The 25793-nt window shown below is 37.0% G+C and overlaps 1 protein-coding gene across 1 annotated transcript in view; it reads left to right on the top strand.

The window, feature by feature from the left end:
• Positions 1 to 25793, top strand: part of MALRD1 (MAM and LDL receptor class A domain containing 1) — a 731799-nt gene that overhangs the window by 31119 nt on the left and 674887 nt on the right. The window contains exons 4-5 of the mRNA XM_057304733.1: positions 473 to 634; positions 10514 to 10610. Coding sequence (XP_057160716.1) covers positions 473 to 634; positions 10514 to 10610 — 259 coding nt within the window. The remainder of the gene's footprint in view (positions 1 to 472; positions 635 to 10513; positions 10611 to 25793) is intronic.

Here is a 25793-nt window from a genome sequence, read left to right as displayed (position 1 = left end):
GTGCACCATGCAATACGTGCCCTCCTTAATACCCATCACCAGCCTATCCCAATCCCCCAGTTTGTTTGAAGCCCTCCGTTTGTTTCCCAGAGTCCACAGTCTCTCATGGTTCATTCCCCCTTCTGTTTACCCCCCCTTCATTCTTCCCTTCCTTCTCCTACCGATCTTCCTAGTTCTTATGTTCCATAAATGAGTGAAACCATATGATAATTGTCTTTCTCTGCTTGACTTATTTCACTTAGCATAATCTCCTCCAGTCCCGTCCATGTTGCTGCAAATGTTGTGTAATCGTTCTCTCTGATGGCTGAGTAATATTCCATTGTATATATGGACCACATCTTAATCCAGTCATCTGTCGAAGGACATCTCGGCTCCTTCCACAATTTAGCTATTAGCACACAGCATTCTAAATACTTTTCACATTTGGGAAATTCTGTTTTATAATTGTTTGGACATTACTTATTTTTCACAGGTTACATTTTATTACTTCTCCAGCCAAATGAGTGGAAAATTAATGGCTGGCCTTCAAACTTCATGTGGTGGTCCCATTCAGCATTTATGGCAAAACACAGCTGGGCTCCGAAGTCAGTGGGAGAGAAACGTCATGAACGTCCAGAGCAACCAGAAATTTCAGGTATGTGTGTTATATTTTCTAAACATATCATTGAAGGAAAAATGATAAAATATAGGTCTTTAACTGATGTGGGAAACAAAGCAGAAGAAAAATTATTAAATTTCCTTACTACCTACAGCCCATTGACAAGTCCTTGAAATAGGCACAGTGGCATTCCTCTAGGGACTCAGCTGCCTTGATGTTAATACTTTGCTAAGGGCAAAAGGCAGTCTTAGCCTGACCCCCGGGACCCTGTAAGTCTACTTTAACATATAAAAATTCCCCAAGGTACATATTGGCAATCATCCCCCAAGCATATGACCCACCAACATACATCTGAAGGGTCTCATGACTCAGGTTTTATTAGACAGTAGTAAATGACCTTTTCCCAAAAATAACTAGCCCCCTCAAGGTCCTGGAAACCTTGCTTCCAAAATTCCTTAGAGACTGACGCTATCCCTAACCCCCTCCCAGCTTGAAAGATATAATGGGCCACTCGTCATGACCCCAGTGCAGCTCTTTCTGCCCATGGGTCCTATCCTGTGCTTTAATAAAACGGCCTTTTTGCACCAAAGACGTCTCAAGAATTCTTTCTTGGTTGTCGGCTTCGAACCCTGACACCTTTCCTACATAATTAACAACAGATGAATTAAAAGTAGGTTGACCACTGTCCCAGTCAGCCAAGGACTGAGGGATTTGCCAGGACTTTCAAGCACTGAAGCAAGTCTCAGGAAATTGGAATGGCCAGTCACTCTAAAAGACACTTTTAAAAGAAGGTTTTAAATTTGTGTATAAAAACTAAAGTTGATATATATATTAACGTATATTTATGTATCAGTCAAATATAACTTTCTAATTATCTTCTTAATTTCTTAAATCCCCTTCATTTTCTATTTCTCTTACTATTCCAACCTCCTCTTTCTTTTCATTTCTTATTCTTAAGAACTACTTATCTTCCAGAATTTTCTCATGCTTTTGAGAGAACAGGGGTGTACTGGGTAATGAGGAAATAGACTATTTGATTTAAATACTAATTCCAAATGCTGTTGAAGTAGAATAATTGTCATATTCATTTCATGGCTAAACTCAAATTATTCAATACAGCCTTTATTTTCCAAAATAATTTTGAGAATGAAAGCCGGTGCAAGCCTATAAAAGACAAACTTATTTATGCAGCCTAATAAAACTTATGTATGGTGGAAATTATAATCTAATGATTATTACAGGAGTTCTTGGTAAAGCATTGCATATTTTTACATTTGGGAGAGCCAAGAAAAATTTCCCATTAAAAACAGGATCTTAAAGCATTTTATTCTGAATGAATTTGCCTTTTAAACCTGGTTTGCTGGCCGATGTAGCCAACTCTGCTAAAGCAGGTTTCCTTTATCATCTATTATTTGAATAGTATAATAATCAATTTTATAATTTCGATACAGAGTAGAAAATCATCTGCTATGTGATGGATTTAGCACTTGCTTAGCTATAGGGATTGAATTGGATTGACTTCTAACTTCAGTTATTTTGAGTGGTAAGAGGAAGGATGGGAGAATGAACAGAATTTCTATTATAAAATTGAATTGTAAGCTGTAAGAATGGCACATTTTCTTAATTGCTCTGTCATAAATTCACTGTAGTTTGAAATTTCTGGCTTTTGTAAGCTAAATGGGGATCCAAAGAGGATCAGAGAAAATCACTTCGTAGATGGTTAAATGACACCTAGATGATAGGACTTCAGAGGAACTGTATGGTTGGAAACATAATTCTGGCATTTGAAGCTTTGCACTCTACTGAAGTCAAGTATATTGGTGTGTGTGTGGAGGGGGATGGGCGGCAGGGTATCTTAAGCCATCAGGCATTTAAGTCTTCCTGTGAGTGACTGATTCATTTATTTAACAAAGACTCACTTGGGGCACTCAGGATGCACCACATGGGATTCAGGGAATGTTCCTAGTACGCATAAAGAAAAGAATTCTCTCCCAGATTTGTTGAGATATAACTGATACACGCGTAAGTTTAAGGTTTGTAATGTGATGATTTGATGCGTGTACATTGTGGAATGATTACCACAATAAAGTTAGTTGACATATCCTTCACATCACTTAATTACAATTTTTATCATGCAGTAAAAACATTTAAGATTTACTTTCTTAGCAACTTGCAAGTATATAGTACAGTATTATTAGCTATATTCCCCATGCTGCTTATAGATACCCAGAATTTATTACTCATTTTATAGCTGGATGTTTGTACCCTTTGACCAACATTTTCCCATTTCCCCCACCATGCAGACCCTGGCAACTAAAAAATTAGTCTCTTTCTATGAACGTGGCTTTTATAGATTCCACATATAAGTGAATCATAGAGTATTTGTCTTTCTGTGACATTTTTCACTTAGCATAGTACCCTCAAAGTTCCAGCCATGCTGTCATAGTGATAGGAATTCTTTCCTTTCTTGGCTGAATAATACCTTTGTGTGTATACACCACATTTTCTTTTCTTTATCCATTCATCTGTTGATGGACACTTGGGTTCTTTATGTCTTGGCTATTGTAAATAATGTTTCAATAAATATGAGGGTGCAAATCCCTTTGAGGTAATGATTTCATTCTATTGATTATATACCCAGAAGTGGGGTTGCTGGATCATATGGTAGTTCTAATTTGAGTTTTTTGAAGAACTGCCGTACTGTTTTTCATAATGGTTGCACTGGTTTACATTCCCACCAACAGTGAATAAGGGTTCCCTTTTCTCCACATCCTTCCAAACACATTAGCTCTTGTCTTTTTGATAACAGCCATTCTAAGAGGTGTGTGTGAAGTATATATCTCATCGTGGTTTCAATTTGCATTTCCCTGATGATCAGTGATGTTGAGTATCTTTTCATGTACCTGTTGGCTATTTGTATGTCTTCTTTGGAATGATGTCTATCTTTGGAATGATGTTCTCTATTTTGTTTGTGTTGTATTTTTTTTTTTTTCGCTATTGAGTTGTACTAGTTTCTTATATATTTTGGATACTAACCCCTTATCTGATAGATGGTTTGTAAGGGGAAGATTAACGATGGGCATGTGGAAAGGAGACTATGTGTTTCTGGATTTGGGGTGTGTGTGTGTGTGCAGACCGAGAACCTTGAGCACCAATAGTGCATCTAATTTGTTGTGGCTATTCAGGTGTCATTAACCACTAGAGAAGTTTCTAGTTTCTTTCTTTTTTTTTTTTTTAAAGATTTTATTTATTTTTTATTTGAAAGAGAGAAAGAGAGAGAGCATGAGTGGAGGGGGGAGGGGCAAAGGGAGAGGAAGAAGCAAGCTCCCCACTGAGCAGGGTGCCCGACTCAGGGCTCGATCTGAGGACCCTGAGATCATGATCTGAGCTGAAGGCAGGTGTTCAACCCACTGAGCCACCTGGGCGTCCCTAGTTTATTTCTTAACATTTCTCTTCTTTCTCCCCTATGTCTCTCTGTCTTCTCTCAATAACAAAGCAAAACAAAACAAAAGAGCCACAAGACCAGAGCCAACAGGGCTCTTGAGGGGATTGAGTCACAGGGACTGGATGCTGAAGGACGGACTTGCTGAAGTCCCTTCTGTCTGTATGCTCACATAAACTCTAATGACCGAAATGGGATTTTGTCTGTGTGTAAACTTTCTGAGCAGTTACACATCTTTTCCCACTTTGAAACAGAGTAGATGGTGAAAGAATCCTAACCTCTCTTTGCCAAGCTTTGTGCCTTCTCATCTCTGTCTCCACCTTAAGGTCAAGGTCTTTACTGGTGAGTGGCCGATGGGACATTTGGACACTGGGGAGCTGGAACCTGCTGAGTCTTGTGTGTTAAACCTTTTGAAATAACGTCCTTGTGTTTCCCAGGCATCCATTCCCAAATGGCACATTGCAGGGGCTGATGATTAAATAGGTGTACAGCTAAATATAAAACTTACAACTCCCAAATATATCACCTCCAGGGCCGTCGGGCTGTAGCTGAGGCAGCGAGGTTATTCACTTGAGTGCTTTAAAATGCAGCAGCGGCGTCAGCGAAAGCAGATGCATGTGCAGTGTATTAACTTGTTTGCCAGAACACTTTACTGCTGATCTGAAAACAGCGCCTCTACCCTAGAGGCTTTGTAAAACGTAGGAAACCCTATGACTCTCTTGGGATCCTTTGGCTACACCAATCTCTAAGAGCGCCGGTATGCTTTCATTCTGCCCTGTCCGCAAGAGAGCAGATGTTCACATGCTTTTGTTTAGCTGGGCCACAGAGATGCTCTGTGCTTGTCCTACTGCCCACCAGCCTCTCGTAGCTTCATCCTGAAAACCTTTAGCAAGAGGCTTATTTGAGGGCATTTTGTAATCAGCGTCTCCGGACATACCTGCTGCCTCATCAGTTCACAAGCCTCCGAGAATTACTCTGTTTTCTGCAGTTTTCCCTCCGTGCTGCCTTCGGACACTTTTAAAGCCATTCATGCTTCCTTTAGAAATATCCAAATAAGAGATTGGGGTTTCAGCTGGACGCGGCTTAGCACGGGTTGTTGAGAAAGCCTCTGGATCTGGTTGTTGTCTTGTGGGGGTTTTATCACCTTTATCTGTAAAGTGCGAGGTCCATGCCTTGATAAAACTGAAGCCCATTCATTCCTGAGGGAATACTGCAACATGACAAAGAATGGTGTGTGTGCATCTAGTCAACAAAGCATTTAAGAAAGTCTGAAGATGTTTAAGGAGTAGTAACATCTAGGATTTACTGAGCACTTACTATATGTAATGCACTACAGTTAGTCCTTTGTATATATTATTTTATTGGCCCTGCATGGCAGTCTTCTGAATCAGAACTATAATTCACCCCACTGTTCTCATGAGGATTACGAACTTCAGACAGTGGAATAACCTATTAAATTCCATCCAGATTAGACCCCTGTATACTTTGATTTCACATCTCATTTACTCACTCAGCCATGATAACTTTTTTTTTATCATGTTAAAGCATTATAAAGATTTGTAAAATATAGACGGAAAAAAATCCAACTTCTAGATTTGGCCAAATATATTGCAGGTGACTCATTAAACATTCTTTTGCCTGCTGTGTTGGATAAAACAACATTATTACACATTATGCTGCTGATTACCTGCAATTGCATTTCTCAAAATTGTAGACTTAAGGAATTAATTTTGCTATTGTCTTAAAATATTTGCAGAAGCAGAGACTAAACCAGGCTACACATACAGCAGAAATTCAGTCTCAGATGCAAGTAAAACCTTCCCTCACTCTCCTTTTCTTTGTTCTTGAGGGCGCTTATGTATTGGTTTTATGGATAGGAAAGGAATGAATACTGTATTACTAAGTATATCACTGACTGTGGTTTTCACTCAAATGTTTGGATTCTCAAAGTAAATGAGAAGTCAGTGCCTGAATTTTAAAAAGATACTGAAACATTTTTAATATGCTATTATCTACTTGTCATTTTGTTGATATTCCATTTCGACATGCCAAAGAGTTCTTAGCAGCCTCGTATTCAGAAACAATAGATTTTATTAACACAGACAAAAGATAAGTTATTCACAAAAGTAAAATAAATACAACTCATTTACTTAAAAAATTCTACTCTCAAACTTTTCTAAATCGTAATCAGAGTCATTTTCCCTTATAAGTCAAGAATATTCACTGTGTGAACACACGATGGCAAAAATTACTGTCATGTTTTTGTATTTCACATGTTTGCTTGAGACATATGAAATGTACACTACTGATTAAGAAAACCTTAGTACGGTAAATACAACCCCAAGTTTCTGTTCATGCAGTTACAGGTGTTGTCCAAGTGAGTTTATGTCCATTCGGCTACTGTCGAAGGTTCGTTGAAGATTTTAAGCTCTTGAGCACTGACCCCTTGCCCCCCTCAGAGGCCGTCTTCTCTTAAAATGTTTGGGGTGAAAGCAATTTGTCTGTTATTTACTGTTACATCAGTGCAGCCCATACCTGACTTCTGTGATGGTGCCAAACTTCTAACTTCCTTATCTGTGTTATTTTATTTGCTAGTTTGGTACTCTTCACTTTATTTCCCCTAATACAGTTAAAATGAGGTGGATGTTTGGAAAAACTTATTTGTCAAAGTTTAGGGGAAAACAAAGAATGCTAGACCTCACTTTTCTTAGAAGTACAACTACCATATGCAAACATGGCTTCTGACCCTAGACCTGACTTTTAAAAAAAAATATCTTAGGATTCCACTTTCTTGAGCTAGTTCAACCTATCCTTTTCAGGATTCCAACCAAAATCTCTGGAAAGTCTTTCTGTTTAAATATATTTAACTCAAGTATTGAGTTATGTTTGATGGGTCTTAAGTTTTATAGCTACACAGATCCATTGGTGAATTTCCCTACATTTAGAGAAATAGTGTTCTCCCTAAGAAAAACATTTCCTCTTACTAAACCAGTGGGCTCAAATGGCAGCTGATTTTCACACTAACTTTCATTCAGTTAGACCGAGTTAACATATAATTTAATTGAATCAAGCAAGTATACATATTGCAAACTCCGATGGAGAGAATCGAAGGTGAGAAGACCACTTAAAAACCTTTTCATTAGATCAGGAGTGAAGATACAGAAGCGGAAGTAGGAATGGAAAGAAGAGAGGGTTTCACAGGTCTTGATGGATCCGGTGAGGGGCTGGAAGATAATGTGATTCTGCAAGCCGCTTTGGAGTTTTGAGCATTGAAAAGTGGCAATCTTCTGGTACCATTGTCAGAGAATAGGAGTCATGGGACAGGTCCAGTGTGAGGGGAAAAAATGTTATGACTTAGAAGTGAATTTGTGTCATCTGGTGAAAGTGTCCAGCAGGCTGTGGAGATATGGGCAGAAAGCTCAGAAAGGCAATTGACATTTGTGATGTAAATTTGTGTTTCATCAGTCTGGGTTACAGTTGAAACCCTGAAGATCAATGAGTTTGAGAAGAGAGTGTGGAGAAAAAAGGAAGAGACTGGTGATTAGTTCACACTTATTTCTGTTTCTCTCTTTAAATATGGCTACCACTGGTGTGTTCTTAGCTTGGCAAAAACAGGTGAAAAGGCTTTCAAGAAGGATAAAATCTTAATCTATAGAGAATAGATTTTTTTATCTATAAACCCTATTCACACAATAGCTTAAATACTTTATAATAACTCTGTGTTACGGCAAGAAGTAAGACTTAATACTAACTATATACCAAGTGCTGATATATGTGAAATAACTCATGTATCCTTGCATAAATCTTATAAGTAATCACTTATTATTATTATTTTAAAGATTTTATTTATTTATTTGAGAGAGAGACAGCTCACTTGGTGAGAGAGCACGAACTGGGGGGAGGGGTGGAGGGAGAGAGAGAAGGAGACTCCCCGCTGAGCAGGGAGCCCGAAGGAGGACAGATTTGGGGCTCAATCCCAGGATCCCAGGATCATGACCTGAGCTGAAGGCAGACGCTTAACCAACTGAGCCACCCAGGCACCCCAATAACTTATTATTTTTATCAGTACCTGTTTACAAAGAAGAAAACTGGGTATACAGAGATGTTAAGTACCTTCTCTAATGTCCTGTTGCTATTAAGTGGTGTAGCTGTGATCTGAACCCAAGTAGTCTGTTTCCAAACACATGCTTTAATCACTGTGCTCTACTGCCCTCAGATAAAATCATCCCTATGTAAGTCTTTTCTTTCTCTCGGAAACGACTTTTAAGTGAACAGCAAAGCAAAATTGCAACACAATTTTAAATGTTTGTAAATTAGGTCACACAAGGGATGCAGGATGTTTGCAGTATAACTGTTATACAGCTAGAGTCATTCATTAAATCTTAAACCTATACAAACATAAGATTATTTCATGACTAAGATTAGCCCAAATTGGGGCACCTGGGTGTCTCAGTCAGTTAAGCATCCGACTCTTGATCTCAGTTCAGGTCTTGATCTTGGGGTCCTGAGTTCAGGCCCCATGTAGGGCTCTACACTGGGCATGGAGCCTACTTAAAAAAAAAAAAAAGGAGAGAGAGAGAATTAAAAAAAAGAGTAGCCCAAATCTAATAACCAAAACTATATTAGTATCGGAAGTAATATTAAAATGTTAACTAGGAAAAGATATCCATTAATTTTCTGACCAAATGGAGTCTACAACCTAAATTTTTAGAAACTGTAAAGAGTGACTAAAACTGTAAACCAAGTAGTTAGGCTTATAGAAAATCCTGGGAGAAGGAGTGAAGTAAAATACTGAGAAAATAATCAATTAGTATGCATGTAAAGCTCTCGCATTTTATTCATGATTCTGATACTACTACACTGTAAAAGAATTTTGCAGAAGTTGATCTGCTGGGTGCTACAAATAAACCTTGAGACTAAATTCTTTGTAACTATTGTCTTCTAGATGTGGTTTACTTGAGGTTAGTCACTATTAATCTACTTTCATATGTGTATTCCCAGAAAGATCTAGTCTCTACCAGAGATCACACAATCGGTGGTAAAAACGTTTGGAGTTGGTTACTACTGTTTGCCAAGTACTTTTCCCATCTTACTTCTGTTTTTCCTCAAACTTTCTATTTCAAATATATAATCAGAGCTCATCTCTTCGGATGCCAATTGGATTATTTTGTTTACACAACAATCTTTGATAAGCCTTTTCCAGCACAGTCCCGCTTTACAAGTAGTCACCTGGTTATTTTGTTTTATGTGAAGAAAAGATGACTCTCTTAGGGCTACGTGTTGACATATTATTCGATAAGTTGTGGATGTTTCACATCACATTTTTAATAGTCTAGTAGATAACATCTGGTTTGAAAGGAAATACATCAGTACGTCATGTTGTAAAGAGAGTGTGGCATGGCAAAATGATTTGCTAGGGTCTACTGTATGCAGATCAGTTGTCAAGCTAAAAAGCAGTGCTGACATTCTGAAATAATAAAATGCTTATATTATAAGCAAGGCTGAACAATGCACACAGTTTAATGCATCTATGAATTAAGCCTCAAGCATCACTGGTATTCATTAGTGAGGTTGGGATAATACTCTCCACCAACGCACCAATTTTCTGTTGATTTAAGTAACTAGAAAATTGGAGAGTAGTTTCTTCCTAAGTTTCTCAGCTTTATTACACCAGAGTATTTCCTCTTGTTGCAGACTTGGGCTGGATTCACATCACAATATCACATCCGCTCATTTTTTTTTTTAAGATTTATTTATTTATTTGAGAGAGAGCGAGAGCGAGAGAGATAGCGTGAGTGGGGGAAGGGGCAGAGGGAGGAGAGAGGAATCCTCAAGCAGAATCCTCACTGAGCATGGAGCCCAATGCAGGACTCAATCCCAGCACCCAGAGATCACGACCTGAGGGAAAATCCAGAGTTGGACGCTCAACCGACTGAGCCACCCAGATACCCCTCACATTCACTCATTTTAACAGTAAGTCACTGCACAACCATTTTTAGTCACTGCCCCAAGGTTTGTTTACATAATGGCAGAAAATGCACAGAAGGATAAGCAGGAGGACATCCAAGGCAAGTCTGTGGGCAAAATTTAGAGAACCAGAGATGGAAATGGGGCATAGTTGCAAAATGCCAAGAACTAGAGATCAAAATGGAGCTGGGTCCCAGAGCTGGTAAATACTAAGTAGTATGAACACATCCGAAGCAAACAGAGATGAGTAGATGGTAAAACCCAGATGAGTATTATTTCATTTCATAAACACGTTACATAATCTATGGTAGACATTTGAGATACAGAGATGACTATATTTTCTTGTCCTTGAGGGTGTATGCATGAATCTCTTTCCAGTTGGAATTGGCGTGGTCACCAAGTGTTTCTAGGAAGTGTCATGTTTTTTATTTGTAGGCTCTATGCTATAAGACTGTGAGACAGTGATATTCCTTGCTTTGTGCTTTTGCTCTGTTTTTCTTGTGCAGGTTGTTTTTCAAGGTCAAATAATTTCAACTCCTGAACAGGATGAAGTCATAGCTATTGATGATATATCTTTCAGTTCAGGCTGCTTGCCTGCAAATGGTAAGAACTTTTTCTCATTTTGATGCTTATTTGTATATAAATTCAGGGCATTTTAAACATTGTGTAATGACTTTCATTCTTTGAATGAAATGAAAGCATTGTGTAATTCGTTCTGTTCTTTTCTTTCTTTCTTTCTTTCTTTCTTTCTTTCTTTCTTTCTTTCTTTCTTTCTTTCTTTCTTGATGTTTTAAAGTGGGCTATTTTCCATTGTATAACAATGTCTAGGTTTATGCCAGAAGTGAAAATAGGCTATTTTCCCACTGAGTCTGATGCTATAAAGAGTCGAAGGGGTAATTTAGTCTCAGATTTGAAACCTTATAGCAATGTTTACAGTGGCTAGTTAAATCTCACCAAGAGAACTCCTTGCCCCTTAGGAGATTAGGTGAAAACTGGCTTGTCCAGTCTTGAAATTTTCTCCTTGGGGACTTGATTTGACTCTTTCACTAAAAGACACAAATGGAGAGAGATTATAATCTATTTTCTATTTAGACTGAAACAACTAGATCAATAAGCCACATATATCAGATCCAAAAAATTATCCATATTCGTCCTTTGATTATGTTAACTGAATACTATTCAATTCACCATGCATATTGTTCTCAATAGAAAAGTTTAATGTTAGAATTATCAATTGGTCAGAATAAATTAATTTAGTCTAATGATCACACAAGAATCATATATACGATTATAGATAGTTGATAGATTTTTTCCTTTGAAAATGTTATTATACCAAAGTATGATACAGATAATAAAGATAGCTATTTTGTAGAGAGATTTCTAAGTTCTAATTTGGCACAAAGATATGGTAGTTGCGGTAAATTGTATTTCAAAAACAGAAGAGGTGAGTTGATCTACCTAAAGGAGACCAAGGAATCTTGATAAAGGATGCCTATATTCTGCTTTGATTTTAAAAAGCACTTCTGCTGGTATGATAAGAGCTTTATAGGAATGTGTCTCTTGCCACTTAGACCATAGTAGGGTTTTATAGGAGCTGCTGACAGATCCTTCCACCCTGGAACACAAAAAGGTTTCTTTCATCTTTATATTATCAGTTCTCAGTATATTTTAGGTAAGAAATCACTGTATGATAAATCAAAATATAGATAAATTGAAATGGAGAACTTTAAGGGAGCAGACTGTAAACTCCACCCATTCCTAGAAGTAAAAAATTGAAGTATAAACCTCAATGCCTTTTCACGAACAGAAGGTAACATTTGTGGGATTTATTGGAAGGCAAGCAATAGATCAGGATAGAAGACACTGTTGCCACAGGCAAAGCAGACACAACTACTGACTGCTCTGTCATTCAGTCTCCCCTCATGCTCTCTCCTCTTACCCTGACGGTATTCCTGGGTCCAGAGCACGGCCAGCTTATGCTTGATTTGTCAGGAGGCAGCTCGTCCGTAACAGTGATCCCTTCAGCAGCATCTTTATATATCTTATTTTTGTAGTTTCTGCAGAAACTGAGGTCTGCCAAACAAAATGGTTCCCAGCTAAGTCCTATGTATTGCTCAGTCTAGCTAATCACACCCCCCCAAAAAATAAGGAATGAAATCAGCTATTGGCTGGACATTCCTCACTGTAAGGAAAATTAGGACCTGGCCTCTGCCATTGAGACTTTGCATTGCAAATGTACACAGGACCATGCTGGGGTTGTGCTGGGGACTTGACATCGCCTGTAATAGGACTCTGCTATCATTTCACAGACGACCTTTCTCTCCATCTTTGGACCAGAGAACCAAGGCCATTTCCTTAATTACCCATGATCCATCTAGTGGGACAAAGGCCAATGTAGATGGACCATAATAAATATTCAGAAGACAAATGCCAGGTTTTTAGTAAGCATTTAAAAGAGCTCTATAAGATCACTCTAGAAGTGAAAAAGCAGTAGTCACAGGATGGAGAGCACAAAAAGTCAGACATTCAATGAAAGGTCATGTTCAAAGAAAAATATTGGTGTCTATAATGTCTAAGAAAATAGTTCCAGATAATGTTACAGCCATATTGTTTTTGAGGTGGTGTGGAAATAAAGTTTACTGAAGATCAGGCATGAATTTTAAAGCAAAGTTATTGGGTAGCCTTCCCATGGTTATTAAATTTATACAACATCACAAGGTTTGGGGCTGGAGAAGGTTTTGAAATCCCAAACTGAAGTCTTCCATGAATATGGATGCATGGATGACCCAGGGCAGTAAGTTGGAGGTCATGGGCCAAGACATTTCTACACAAGAAGAATACATGAATCAACATTGGAGATTTAGAAGAGTGGCGACTTTAATTTTAGGCCTTGTGTTTTATGGGGCATTGGGAAAGGATGTCATCCCTCAGGAGATTGCAAAGAAAGTAGTCTCTTTTTGGAAAAAGCCAGTACTCAGGTAAGGTCACACAGTATGTTCTTTGAAGGTGAGGGTGCAGGGAGTTTTGTTTTTTGTTTTTCAAATAGGATGAGGGTTGATGGCATAGTTAAACTTCTGGGAGGAAAACAAAGCATCATGAGGATTAATAATAGAGAAAAAGAATGAAGTGTCATGGAATAGGATTGACATTTGCTTGGAGTTGCATCTTGTAAATGGTAAGAATGTGAGAGATGGTAATATTATGTAACATTAAATTTCCAAATGATTCTCTCTAGTCAAGTTCAGAGGCTATAATGATAGACTAACCCTAGTCAATCACCAGAATCACAAAGAGAAGTGATTGATTCTGAGCTTAACTCCAGACCACTAGATGGGAATCACTGAGGGTGGGGCCTGCATTTTAAAAAAGGTTCTCAGGACTTTTTGTGAAGACAACCAACCTCAGGTTTAAGAACTGAACTAGGTTTTGGGGCACCTGGGTGACTCAGTTGGTTAAGCACTGGACTCTTGATTTGGGCTTAGGTCATGATCTCAGGGTCATGGAGCCTGCTCTCTCTCCCTCTTTCTCTCTCCCTCTGCCCCCCCCCCCCCATGCACGCATTCTCTCGCTCTTAAAAAACAAAACAAAACAAAACCAACTAGCATTTGGGAACCACATGGCTTGGTCTCATGTTGATTCCTGCTCTTGGCAGTTAGTGCCCTGGGACAGAGTTCCAGCTGATTAGAGAATGGTTTCAGTCTCATGCAGTCCTGATGCTGAGGATCAGGTGCATCTGAGACACGTAAGCAGAGCCGACTCAGCCTTTTCCAGACGTCACCATCAGGAATCTACTTCAGTGGAGGGTAGAGTTATGAATGCATCTGGATGCAAGAAAAGAGTTTTCTTAGGTGACTTAAGAAAACAGAGGAGATGGACAGTTATGACATAGATTCTTCAACTCTGATGCTGTTAAAGTCAAGGACTAAGGGATTTCCTTGGTATTTGCTTCATGCTTGGTACCTTGTATTCTTAAAATGACTGTTGAGGTTCTATGCATCTCACATCCAGGGCAGGAGGAGGGCAGAAATGAGAAAGGGCAATGTTTTGGGCCATGCCACTGGCTAGATGATTGTCATGCGGGTACCTTGGTTGTTAGGCAGACTAATACAATTGATTATTTGGATTCAGCCCCTGTAATAGAGGCAGGCAAGGAGAACAGGTTATGAGCTGAGTGAGCAAACATATTTTCCAGAGAAACTCAACATCGGCATACTTAGAAGTGAAGTCCAGTTTTCTTTCAAAATATGTTCCCTTGTCTATATTCCCTTTTTAAATTATTGACATCTGGTCTCACTCAGTAGCCAAGATTCATTCCTAAATCATTCTCCCCCTTTGTTACCCCTGTATTAATTTAGTTAAAAAATAGTAGTGAGGGCATGTCCTTACATTTTTCAAATTGTCTCCTCTTATTTATTATTATTATTATTTATCCAACTGTGATTTCATTTAAGTATGTATTTTTCCCTTGGATTTTTAAAAATTCTGGTTTCGATCTATTCAACTCTACTATCCAGTACTATCTCCTATCCACCAGATTATACTTTTTAACATACAAGTATGACCAATCTCTACTTGTTAAAACCTATCAATAACTCTTATCATCTCCAAGATAGAATTCAAATTTCTTATGAATTCTTTTGAATTCAAATTTCTAGGCTCACCATGATCCCGCTCTTGCACGCTAGCCAAGCCTCCTCCTTCACAGTCCTCCAAGAATTCCCAGACCCTGGCCAGAACAAATTGCTTGGGAGTTCAGCAACATGGTATCATCTTATTCTTGGGTATCTGTAAACCTTGCTCCCTCTGCCCATTTCATGACTTTTTTTTTTCTTTTTTTTTTGGCTGTCCTCCTACTACTTATTCTTCCAGACTGAGCAGACTGAGTGGAGGTATCTTTTCTGGGAAGCCTTCTCTTACAGAAAATTCCCTCCACACTCCCACCCGCCCCCACACATGCACACACACACACCATATTGATTTATTTTCATAGCTAAACACTAAGTTTCTTGAGGAAACAGTTACTAGTATCTTATTCCTTTGTGGATCTCCAGCACAGAGCAAACACTTAATAAATATCTGTCGACTAAATGACTTAATATGGAACATGTGCAATTATTTAAGTATCAAGTATTTGGGAATTTGAGTAAATTCGTCTTTCCTCTGAGCTACAAGCACTCCATTTCATAGAACAGAGATTTAAATAAACTATTATGAGACTTTTTTTTTTTTAGCAATACTTGTATTTATACTAAGAATATATATTATATTTTGGCTTTTGTTTTAACATCAGAAGTGAAGGTATGTCCTCAAGCTATCTAATGTGATTTTTTCTGAGACTTCTAGCTTCCAAAATCATGAGAAGATAAATTTATGTTGTTTAAGTCACCAAATCTGTGGTGCTTTGTTTTGGCAGCCCTAGCAAACAATTATAGAGGCTTTCCTGAGCTAATTCTGTAACATATGAATTCTTTCTCATCTGTAACCAGTGAAGTCTCTGCTTAGGAGAGATTGTAGTCTCTACACTTTCTGTAGAGACTGTAGTTTTCCCATCAGTATGGAAGCCAGAATACAGAGATGCATTTTTAAAATGCTAAAACTAAGTAACTCTGAATTCTACATCCATTGAAAATATCCTTCAGGAATTAAGGTAAAATAAAGATATTCTTAGATGAAAAAAAACTAATAGAATTCATCACTGGAAGATCTACTCTAAAAGAAATGCTAAGATAGGTTTTCCACCTGAAAAAAAAATGCCAGAGGAAAATTTTTTCAGTAGGAATAAAGAAAGAACTATTGAGGTCATAAACATCAGAGTAAATATAATGGAATGATCTTCTCCTCTAAAGACTTTTAATGTACACAGGACTCATGAAAGCAGATATTTGAACATCTGTTTGGTGGGTTCAAAGTCTGTAGATGTAATACATATGATAAGTATATCATTAAGTTGGAGGTGTAGAAGTCCATAGCTTTAAGACCTCTACATTTTATTTGAAACGTTAACAAACTCTATGTAGACTGTTAAACTGAGGTATGCATATTATTATCCCTACAGTGAACACTTAACAGATATAAGTAAAGGAAAATAGATACACTAAAATTGAGCATAAAAATATTAAAATATTGAAATAATCCACTAGAAGACAAAGGAAAACCGATAGGGAAGGCAGAAATGATAGCAGGGTGGTGCTAAAGAGCACAAAGTATAATAAATGCAGAGGACACAAACTGAAAAATAATAAAATTGCTAATTTAGTTATAATGATAAACTAATTACATTAAATATAAGCGGTATATGTATTCCTTTTAGAAGTCAAAGGTTGTCAAATTGGATAAAAGATAAGAACTAACTACATTTTGACTAGAAAAGCTCATTAAAAAATAATGATATAGATTAATTAAAAGTGAAGGGATTCAAATATAGTTAACTAATCTATGTCAAAGGAAGGAAGAATATACACCGGGGAAAAGATAGTTTCTTCAATAAATGGTTGCTGGGAAACCTGGACAGCTCCATGCAAAAGAATGAAACTGGACCACTTATACCATATACAAAAATTAACTCAAAATGAATTAAAGACCTAAATGTGAGACATGAAACCATAAAACTCTTTGAAATAAATATAGATAGTAATGTCTTTGAGATTGGCCACTGCAGTGTTTTTCTAGATATGTCTTCTCAGGCAAGGAAACAAAAACAAAAATAAACCATTTGGGCTACACAAGAATAAAAAGCTTTTGCCCAGCTAAGGAAACCAGCAACAAAATTAAAAGACAACCTACTGAATAGAAGAAAATATTTCTAAAAATATATCCGATAGATGTAATCATCAAAATATATAAAGAAATTATACAACTTAACACTAAAAAAAAAATCCAATTAAAAATGGGCAGATCTGCATAGACATTTTTCCTAAAAAGACATACAGATGGCCGACAGACACATGAAATGATGCTCAACATCACTCAGGGAAATGAACATCAAAAACCACAATGAGATATTATTTATGCCTGTCAGAATGGCTAAATCAAAATGACAAGAAATAACAAATATTGGTGAAGGTGTGGAGGAAAAGAAACGCCCATGTACTGTTGGTGGGAATGTACATTGGTTTAGCCACTGTGGAAAAGTATGGGGATTCTTCAAAAAATTTAAAATAGAAATACTATATGACCTGATAATTCTACAACTGGGTATTTACCCAAAGAAAACACAAATACTAATTCAAGAAGATATATGCACCCCTATGTTTATGCAACATTATTTACAACAGACAAGATATGGAAGCACCTAAGTGAATATAAATAAAAAAGATGTGGGTTATATATATGTGTGTGTACACCCACACACAAAATGGAATATTATGCAGCCATAAAAAAAGATGAGACCTTGCCATTTGAGACCACATGGATGGACCTAGACAGTATTATGTTAAGTGGAATAAGTCAGGCAGACACAGACAAACACCATATGATCTTAATTGTATGTAGAATAAAATAAATAAATAAATAAATCCCAAATGAATAAATAAACCGAAAGCAGCAATAGGTCCATTAATACAGAGAACAAACTGATGGGTGCCAGAGGGGAGGCGGGATTGAGGAATTGGTAAAATGAGTGAAGGGGAGTGGCAGGTATAGGCTTCCAGTTATGGAATGAATAAGTCATGAGGATAATATCAAGGTACAGTGTAGAGAATATAGTCAATGGTACTGTAATAGTGTTGTATGGTAATAGATGGTAGCTACACTTGTGGTGAGCACAGGATAATATATAGATTTGTGGAATCACTAGGTTGTACACCTGAAACTAATGTAACATACACTTTAAAAAAAAGAACAGTAAATAAAGAATTTTTAAAAAGTAAAGGGATTAAATGGAGGTGGTATGACTATATTAATATCAAACAAGATGTGATTCAGAACAAGGAAAATTAATAGGGATAAAGAAGGATATTACATAATGATAAAGGGGTAAATTCACTAGGAAGACAGAACAGTCCTAAATATGTATGTATCTAAAAGCAGTATGAAGAAATAAAAGAAGAAATAGGCAAATCTACAATCATACAAGGAGACTTGAATACACATCTCTCAGTAAATAATGGAAAAAGTGTACCAAAAAAATCAGCAAGAATTTGCAAAGCCTGTGGAAAAAAACTCCTAAAATTTGTATGACCACAAAAGACCCCAGGTAGCCAAAGCAATCCTGAGAAAGAACAAAGCCAGAGGCATCCTACTTCCTGATTTTAAGTTAGACTACAAAGCTACACTAATTAAAACAGTTTGGTACTGGCATAAAAAATGACACATAGACCAATGGAAAATAGAAAACCCAGAAATAAAACACTATATAGATCAACTAATATTTGATAGGGAGTCAAGAATACTTAATGAAGAAAGGATAGTCTCTTCAATAAATGGTGTTGGAAAAACTAACAGCCACATGGAGAAAAATGAAATTGGACTCTTATTTTATTCTACTAACAAAAATTAACCCTAAATGGATTAAAGACTTAAACATAAGCCCTGGAGCCATAAAACTTGTAGAGAAAGCATAAGGGAAAATCTCTATGACATTAATCTTGGCAACTTTTTTTTTCCTTTTTTTTGGATGTGACACCAAAACCACAAGCAACAAAAGAAAAATCAACAAGTGAGACTATACATCAAACTAAAAAGCTTCTGCACAGCAAAAGAAACAATCAACACAATGAAAAGGCAATCTATGGAAAGGGAAAAAATTATCTACCTACTTGAAATAATTGATATTTAAAAAATAATTTAAAATTATAGCAGTGATTTAAAACTTCCTCTTTTTAAGTGCATGTGGAATATTCACTAAGATAGACTAGAGCATGGGCCCAGTGGCAAGACTATAGGGAGGCAAGTGACATATGCCCGCAGATGCAGAATTCAAGGGGACACTAAAAACTTGTTATTATGGACCAAATTTTGTCCCCTTCAAACTTCAAATGTAGAAGCTCTAACCTCCAATGGGACTATATTGGAGATAGTGTCTTAAGAAATTAAGATTAAACAAGATCATAAGGGTGGGGTCCTAATATGACAGGAAGGACTATGGCCTTGTAAGAAGAGGAGATCTCTCTCTCTTCCCCTACCAACCCTCTCCGTCTCCATCCTCACCACCCATGTCTTTCTCTCTCCCTCTCTCTCACCCTCTCCCTGTCCCTCTGTCATGTGAGGACACAGTGAGAAGGTAGCCATGTACAAGCCAGGAAGAGGACCCTTATGAGAATCCAACCATGCTAACACCCTGATCTTGTACTTCCAGGCTCCAGAACTGTGAGAACATAAATTTTTGTTCCTTAATCCATCCAATCTATGGTACTTTATTATAGCAGCCTGAGCAGAGTGAGATGAGCACTAATTAAGATAAATAATATTTTAATACCACATATTAAAAGCTCACAATTAATGAAAAAAATCAATGATGAACAAAGTATAAAAATATTAAATAAAGATAACGTTATTGAATTTTCCAGTCTCCAGTATGGCTTAGCAGTACTACTGGGACTACAGAACAAACCTTCAGAATGTTAAAACAATTGAAATGGTAAAAAATATATCCTCTGAGCAAAATGAAATTAAACTACAAATCTGCGACATCCACAGTCATTTGGAAATTAAATGTCACACATTTATATAAAACATACTTTGAAATAGCAGAGTATTTTGAGCTGAAAGAAAATGAAAACATAACTTACTAAAATTTGTGTAACATAGCTAAAGCAGTGCTTAGAAAAAAATAATTGATATAAAATTTTTACTAGGAAAGAAGAAAGCTCTCAAGCCAGTAAATTTAACTATCCATCTAATCAAAGTAGGAAAGGAAGAACATATAAAAGCTAAATAAGGCAGTGGGAAAATAATGCATATAAAGACAATAAATAATGGAATTTAAGGTGGGAAAGTAATAGAGAAAATGATCAAAACCAAAAGCTGGTTCTTTGAAAAGGTAACTAAAATTGATAAATTCTAGCTGGATTGACCAAGAAGATACACATTACCTAATTTGGAGTGAAATGGGGCTAATACCAAAGACTCTACAGGTGTTAAAAAGATAATAGGAATAAGGAAATAACTACAAAAAACTATACGCACATAAATCCAACAATTTATGTGAAATGAACAAATTCCTTGAAAGTCACAAATGATCAAAAGCCAATCAAGAGGGATCCTGGGTGGCTCAGTTGGTTAAGCCTCTGCCTTTGGCTCAGGTCATGATCTCAGGGTCCAGGGATCAAGTCCCGCATCTGGCTCCCTGCTCAGCAGAGAGCCTGCTTCTCCCTCTTCCTCTGCCTGCTGCTCTGCCTACTCGTGTTCTCTCTCTAAATAAATAAATAAATAAATTTTTTTTTTAAAAAAGCCAATCAAGAAGAAAGTGATAACTTGAGTAGTTTTATGTTTATTAAAGAAATAGGACTCATAGTAAAAATCTTCCATTAAAGAATACGTTAGGACCACATGGTCTCACTGGAAAATTGTATCAAATACTTAGGGAAAAAAAATAACATGAGTTTTATACATTCTATTCCAGAAAATGTTACGTGAAGATAATCCTTGTTACCTCAGTCTATAAGGGCAGCTTTGCCCTAACACCAAAACGAAACCAAGATATTATAAGAAAAGAAAGCTACAGACCAATGTTTCTATCACAAAAGATCTTTAACAACATATTAACAGATGGAATCCAGTAATATATTAGAAAGAAGATCATCCAGGAGATGCAGAGTTGGTTCAATGTTTGGAAAGCAATCAATGTAATTTACCTTGTTAACAGACAAAAGAAGAAAAGCACATCATGATCTCAGTAGATGCAGAAATAGCACTTGACAAAATTCAACATACAGCCATAATTAAAAATCTCAGCAAACTATGGACATCTCTAATCTAATAAAGGGCATAGACAAAGACCCAACAGCTAACATCATATGCATTATGAAAGAATGAATGCTTCACCTCTAAAACTGAGAAGCAGGCAGTGATGTCCACTCTTACCATTTATATTCAATGACATCCTGGAAAGCCCAGCCAATGCCATAAGGCAAGACATATAAGTAAAGGCATACAATTGGAACAGAAGAAATAAATCTATCCATATTTGCAGATAACATCATTGTCTATGGATAAAATATCATAGAATTTATTTTAAAAACTTCTAGAATTAGTAAATGAGTTTATCATAGTAGCAGGATACAAAGTCAGTATAAAATCAATTGTATTTCTATACAATGGCAATGAACAATTGGAAACTGAAATTAGAAAAATGGCGCCATTTGTAAAACAATCAAAGTAAATTCTTACGTATAAATCAGATATATGCTGGGTTTGTATTCTGAAAACTGCAACATAATGATCAAAGACATTAAGATCTGACTAAATAAATGGAGTATTGGTTGATTGAAAGATCATGGGTCTATGTTTGCCGAAACTCATAGAACTGGATAATCAAAAGTCTGAATTCATTTTACCATATGTAAGTTAAATACATTTAAAGAAGACAGAGTAACTTTTGAAAGTTGAAACAATTCTGATGGTGAGGAAGCTGCCAAATAGACTACTAAGTAGTATTATCTTTAAAGAAAAAGCATATCTTTATTGTTTTGCTGCATATATTTCTCTTTACTATAAAAATGTGAACAACTTTATAAAAGTGCTTACGGTGTAGGTATCCTGATGGTATCTGAACATTTAGTAAGTTAAGACAATTCAACTAAATTCTTTTTCTGATATTAGAGAAATCTTTTAGATTATTCCCACACCTTCAAACAGTATCATTCTAACTACAGCCCTTTTCCAAGAAAATTCACTGCACATTCATTGAACAAAAGATCTTTTTAGACTTTACCAAAGTAGCATGTATGAAAATAAAGTCAAGCTTTGTGACTATGAATAAATATGTGTTTAGTCACTGATTTTTGAATAAATTGCTTATTATAATTTTTTATAAAGATTGCATGCTGTGGCTCGTAATCAGAATACTGTGAATATTCTCTGAATATTTTTAGATTGGTTTGCCAGGATGTTGCCTTCATCTCATTTATGAAGGCCCCAAATACACAAATCATCCTTTAATGAGAACCTGAATGGTGCATACCTATTATCCAGTTAAATAACTAAGGACCTAGTTACCTTATTGTTTTATTAACTTCTAGCTACCTTTTAAGATCTATAACCGTTCTTTGAAATTCATTACTAATTTAAGAAAATTGACAAGGAAATTGTCTAAAGTTCCCGGAGTCAAAAGTGGATGTCAATTATAACTTGTACTGCAATGGCCTGGAGACTTGGACTTCATTCTGTACCATCCGAGAGAGAGTCTGGACAATTTTACATAATCTGTTTGCACAAGATAAGATTTGAAGGAAATGTGTCTTGTTGGTATAGAGACCTTAAAATGGTTGACAAAGCTTCATGCTGATGAACACGTATCATGGATGGAGGATTTTTAAATCCCCAAAACAATTTTCTGCAGCTAGATTGTGGTATAATGTAAGGAGAAAGAAAGGAGGTGGGAATGTAGAAAAAATGCATATGAATATAAATATAGATAATTGACATCATTGAATAGTTTTGAGCTCTGAGACTGAATGCACTAAAATAAAAAGAGGTACCCAGGAGATTAACTGATTGTCAACTATACCCCCATCTGCTGTTTTTATGGTTGCAAATTCCAGTTTGGGGGATGAAGGGAGTATAATGGTTAACATTGATGAAAGATATTTAATACCAATTGACACAAGCTACATTTTTAATATCATGTAATTTATACTTGACTATTTTGCTATTTTTGTTTACAGTGCTTTTGTGAGTTTTTTGTCTTGTATAAATTGCGAAAAGTTAGAGATAATATACAACATTTAGTTGAACTATGGCCAATACTTATTTATTTAGCTCTAGGGGGCAGAAGATCTGCAGCTATTATGTGAATCTACAAAAATTACAGTTTTAATTGTTTCATGTTAATTGTTATTGTGCAATCTTAGCTTCGTTTATTACCCACACTCCCTTAATAGCATATGCAGTTTTATTTTCAGTGGATTTTGCATTCAAGAGGCTTTGCATATTCATCATTTAGAAGCTCCCATTATAAGAAATCAGCTTATGGATGTTGTTCATAAATCGTTTTATAACCAGTTGATTCAATTTATTCCAAATAAAATTGTAAACAGTTTACATACTATCTATGGTATTTTGTTGAATTGTTCTTAGGTCATGTATTTATTCAGTCCTTAAATAAGTATATATTGAGCACCTACATTGTGCCATGAGTTGTTTCAGAATGGGGAGACAGCAGCAAAAAACAAACAGCAACCCCTGTGTTCATGGAACTTACATTTTAGTGAAAGAGAGAAAGACACCAAGCAAATAAAAATAAAATTTTATGTCAAGTGGTGATATGTGCTATGGAGAACAGTAAACTAGAAAGCTGAGATAAGAAGTGCCACAGGTGAAGGTAAGATGAAGTTTTATATAGAGTAGTCAGGCATGGTACATGGAGAACATATTTATGAGCAAAAAAAAAAATCCCCAAGGAGTTGAGGGAGAAAGCCATGGGTTTTGGAAGGAACTGTAAATGCAAAGATCCTAAGGCAAGAGTCATCCTGGTTTGTATGAGGAAGATCATGGTAAGGGCTTCTGCATTTATTCTGTGAAGGACAGAAACCTGTGTAACAATTTTGAGCAGAGAAGACATGATCTAACTCACATACTTAAAGGTCAGAAGGGGACAAGGGTAGCAACAAGGGGGCAAAATAAGAAGTTATTAGTGTAATCCAGAAAGAGTGATATTCCCTTGAGTCGGAATTGGTAGCAGTGGCAGAGGCAGAGGCAGTAGGACATAATGAGATTCTGGATGTTATTTTATAGATAAAGCAAAGATCTGCTGATAGATGTCGTGATGGGTAAGAGCGAGAGATGGGTCATGGATCCAGATTTCTTCCTGAAATAGGATGGATGGAGTTATCACACCCCAGCTGAGATGGGAAGAAAAGCAGGAGGATAAAGTCTGGGCAGACAGAATCAGAAGTTTAGTTTTAGATGTATTTCTACCAAGATACATGTTAGCTCTCCAAGTGAAAGGGCCAAGACAGAAACAGGATATGTATATTGGAGTCAAGTGGAGCTGGGCATGAAATATAATTTTATGGGTCATTGGCATTTAAGAAGTGTTTTAAATGCACAAGATGAGGTGATATTAACAAGATTGTGGGTGTAGGAAAGAGAAGAGATCCAAGGACTGAGCTCTGGGGTATTCTCATGTTACTTTGTGTAATGTAGAGGAAATGAGAAAAAAAACAGCAAAGGAGACTGAGAATGAACAGCTAGTAATTTAAGAGGAAAACCAGGAGAGAATCATGTATCAGAACCTAGTGAAAAAAAGGCTACAGGAAAGAGGAAGTGATCAACTATGTCCAATATTACTGACGTGTCAGATGTGACAAGGAGGAAAAATTAAATGTTGGATTTAGCAATATAGAGTTCATTCCCGATATATGCACTTTTGGGGGAGTGGTAAGGGTAGAGAAAAGAACAAAAGTTCTGATATGTGCTATAACAAGAATGAACCTTGAAAACATTATGCTCAGTAAAAGAAGTCAAACACAAAAGGCCCTATATTGTATGATTCTATATGAAGTATCCAGAAGAGGCGAATCTATAGAGATGAAAAGGAGATTGGTGGTTGCCAGAGTCTGAGAAGGAGCAGAGAATGGGGAGTGACTTAACAGTATGGGTTTTATTTTGGGGTGATGAAAATGTTTTGGAATTAGTGGTGATGACTGTACAATATTGTGAATATATAAAAGCCACCGAATTGTACTCTTTAAAGTGGTTAAAATGGTGAATTTTATGTTATGTGAATTTTACCTCATTAAAAAAAATAAAAAACCCTCACTGGAACAGGTTCAAGAAAGGATGTGGGGAGAAGGATTGGTGTTGGAGTCAGTGTAAATAGAACTTAGTGAAGTTAGTTGGAGGGGGTTGTAGGGTCAGAGGGTTTTCTTAAGAAGGGTGAAATTTTGGCCCCATTGTGTACTGAAGTGAAACCTGCCGATGTAAAAGAGGAGAGGAAATTGCTGGAATGATTCCTAGAACAGGGAAGTGGAGGTAATTTTCTGTAGAAACATGGGAGATGGGTGGTGGGACTTGTGAAGTTTTCTGCTCTTTCCTCTCATTTTCCCAGTGAAATGTGAAGCAACTTGATTATCTGAGAATGCTGATGGGGAAGGAGCAATTGGGAGGAGGAGGTAAAGGGTTTTGAATAGCTTCCTAGGAAAGAAGGAAAAAGAAAGAAAGGAAAATGTGGCGGGATGGCCACAATGCAATGGAGTGAATAGTCACAGATAGAAAGCCTTTTCAGTCAGCATGGTGGTGGGCTCTTCCTCACTCACCTTCAGCCACACAGATGCAGGGTGGGGTAGGTGGTGAATTTCCTGGAGGTCTCAACCAATCCACAGGGATGCCTTGGACTGGAAATGCCTGGGGCACTCACCAGGGCCCATGCTGCTTGTGGCGAGCTCGCGGTGCATGTTTCCCCTGCCAGAGCCCATGTGGTGGCTGACCCAAGCCTTGTGGTTCTTGTCAGGATTGCAGCTCAGTATTTTGGGAGGGGAGAGTGAGAATTGTCTGGAAGTGGCAACAGGACAGGAAGGATACCTAGTCCACTTTCCAGCCCTGTGTTGGGAGGGCAGTGAAGGGGAAAGCAGAACCATGGGAGAAGATTGCAAGGACTGTAGTTCCAGTAGATCAACTTCCAGTTAA

The sequence above is a fragment of the Ursus arctos genome, unplaced genomic scaffold (genome assembly GCF_023065955.2).
Source record: "Ursus arctos isolate Adak ecotype North America unplaced genomic scaffold, UrsArc2.0 scaffold_30, whole genome shotgun sequence".
NCBI lineage: Eukaryota > Metazoa > Chordata > Mammalia > Carnivora > Ursidae > Ursus > Ursus arctos.
Note: the sequence above shows the minus strand (reverse complement) of the source record. Positions and strands in the feature narration are given on the sequence as shown.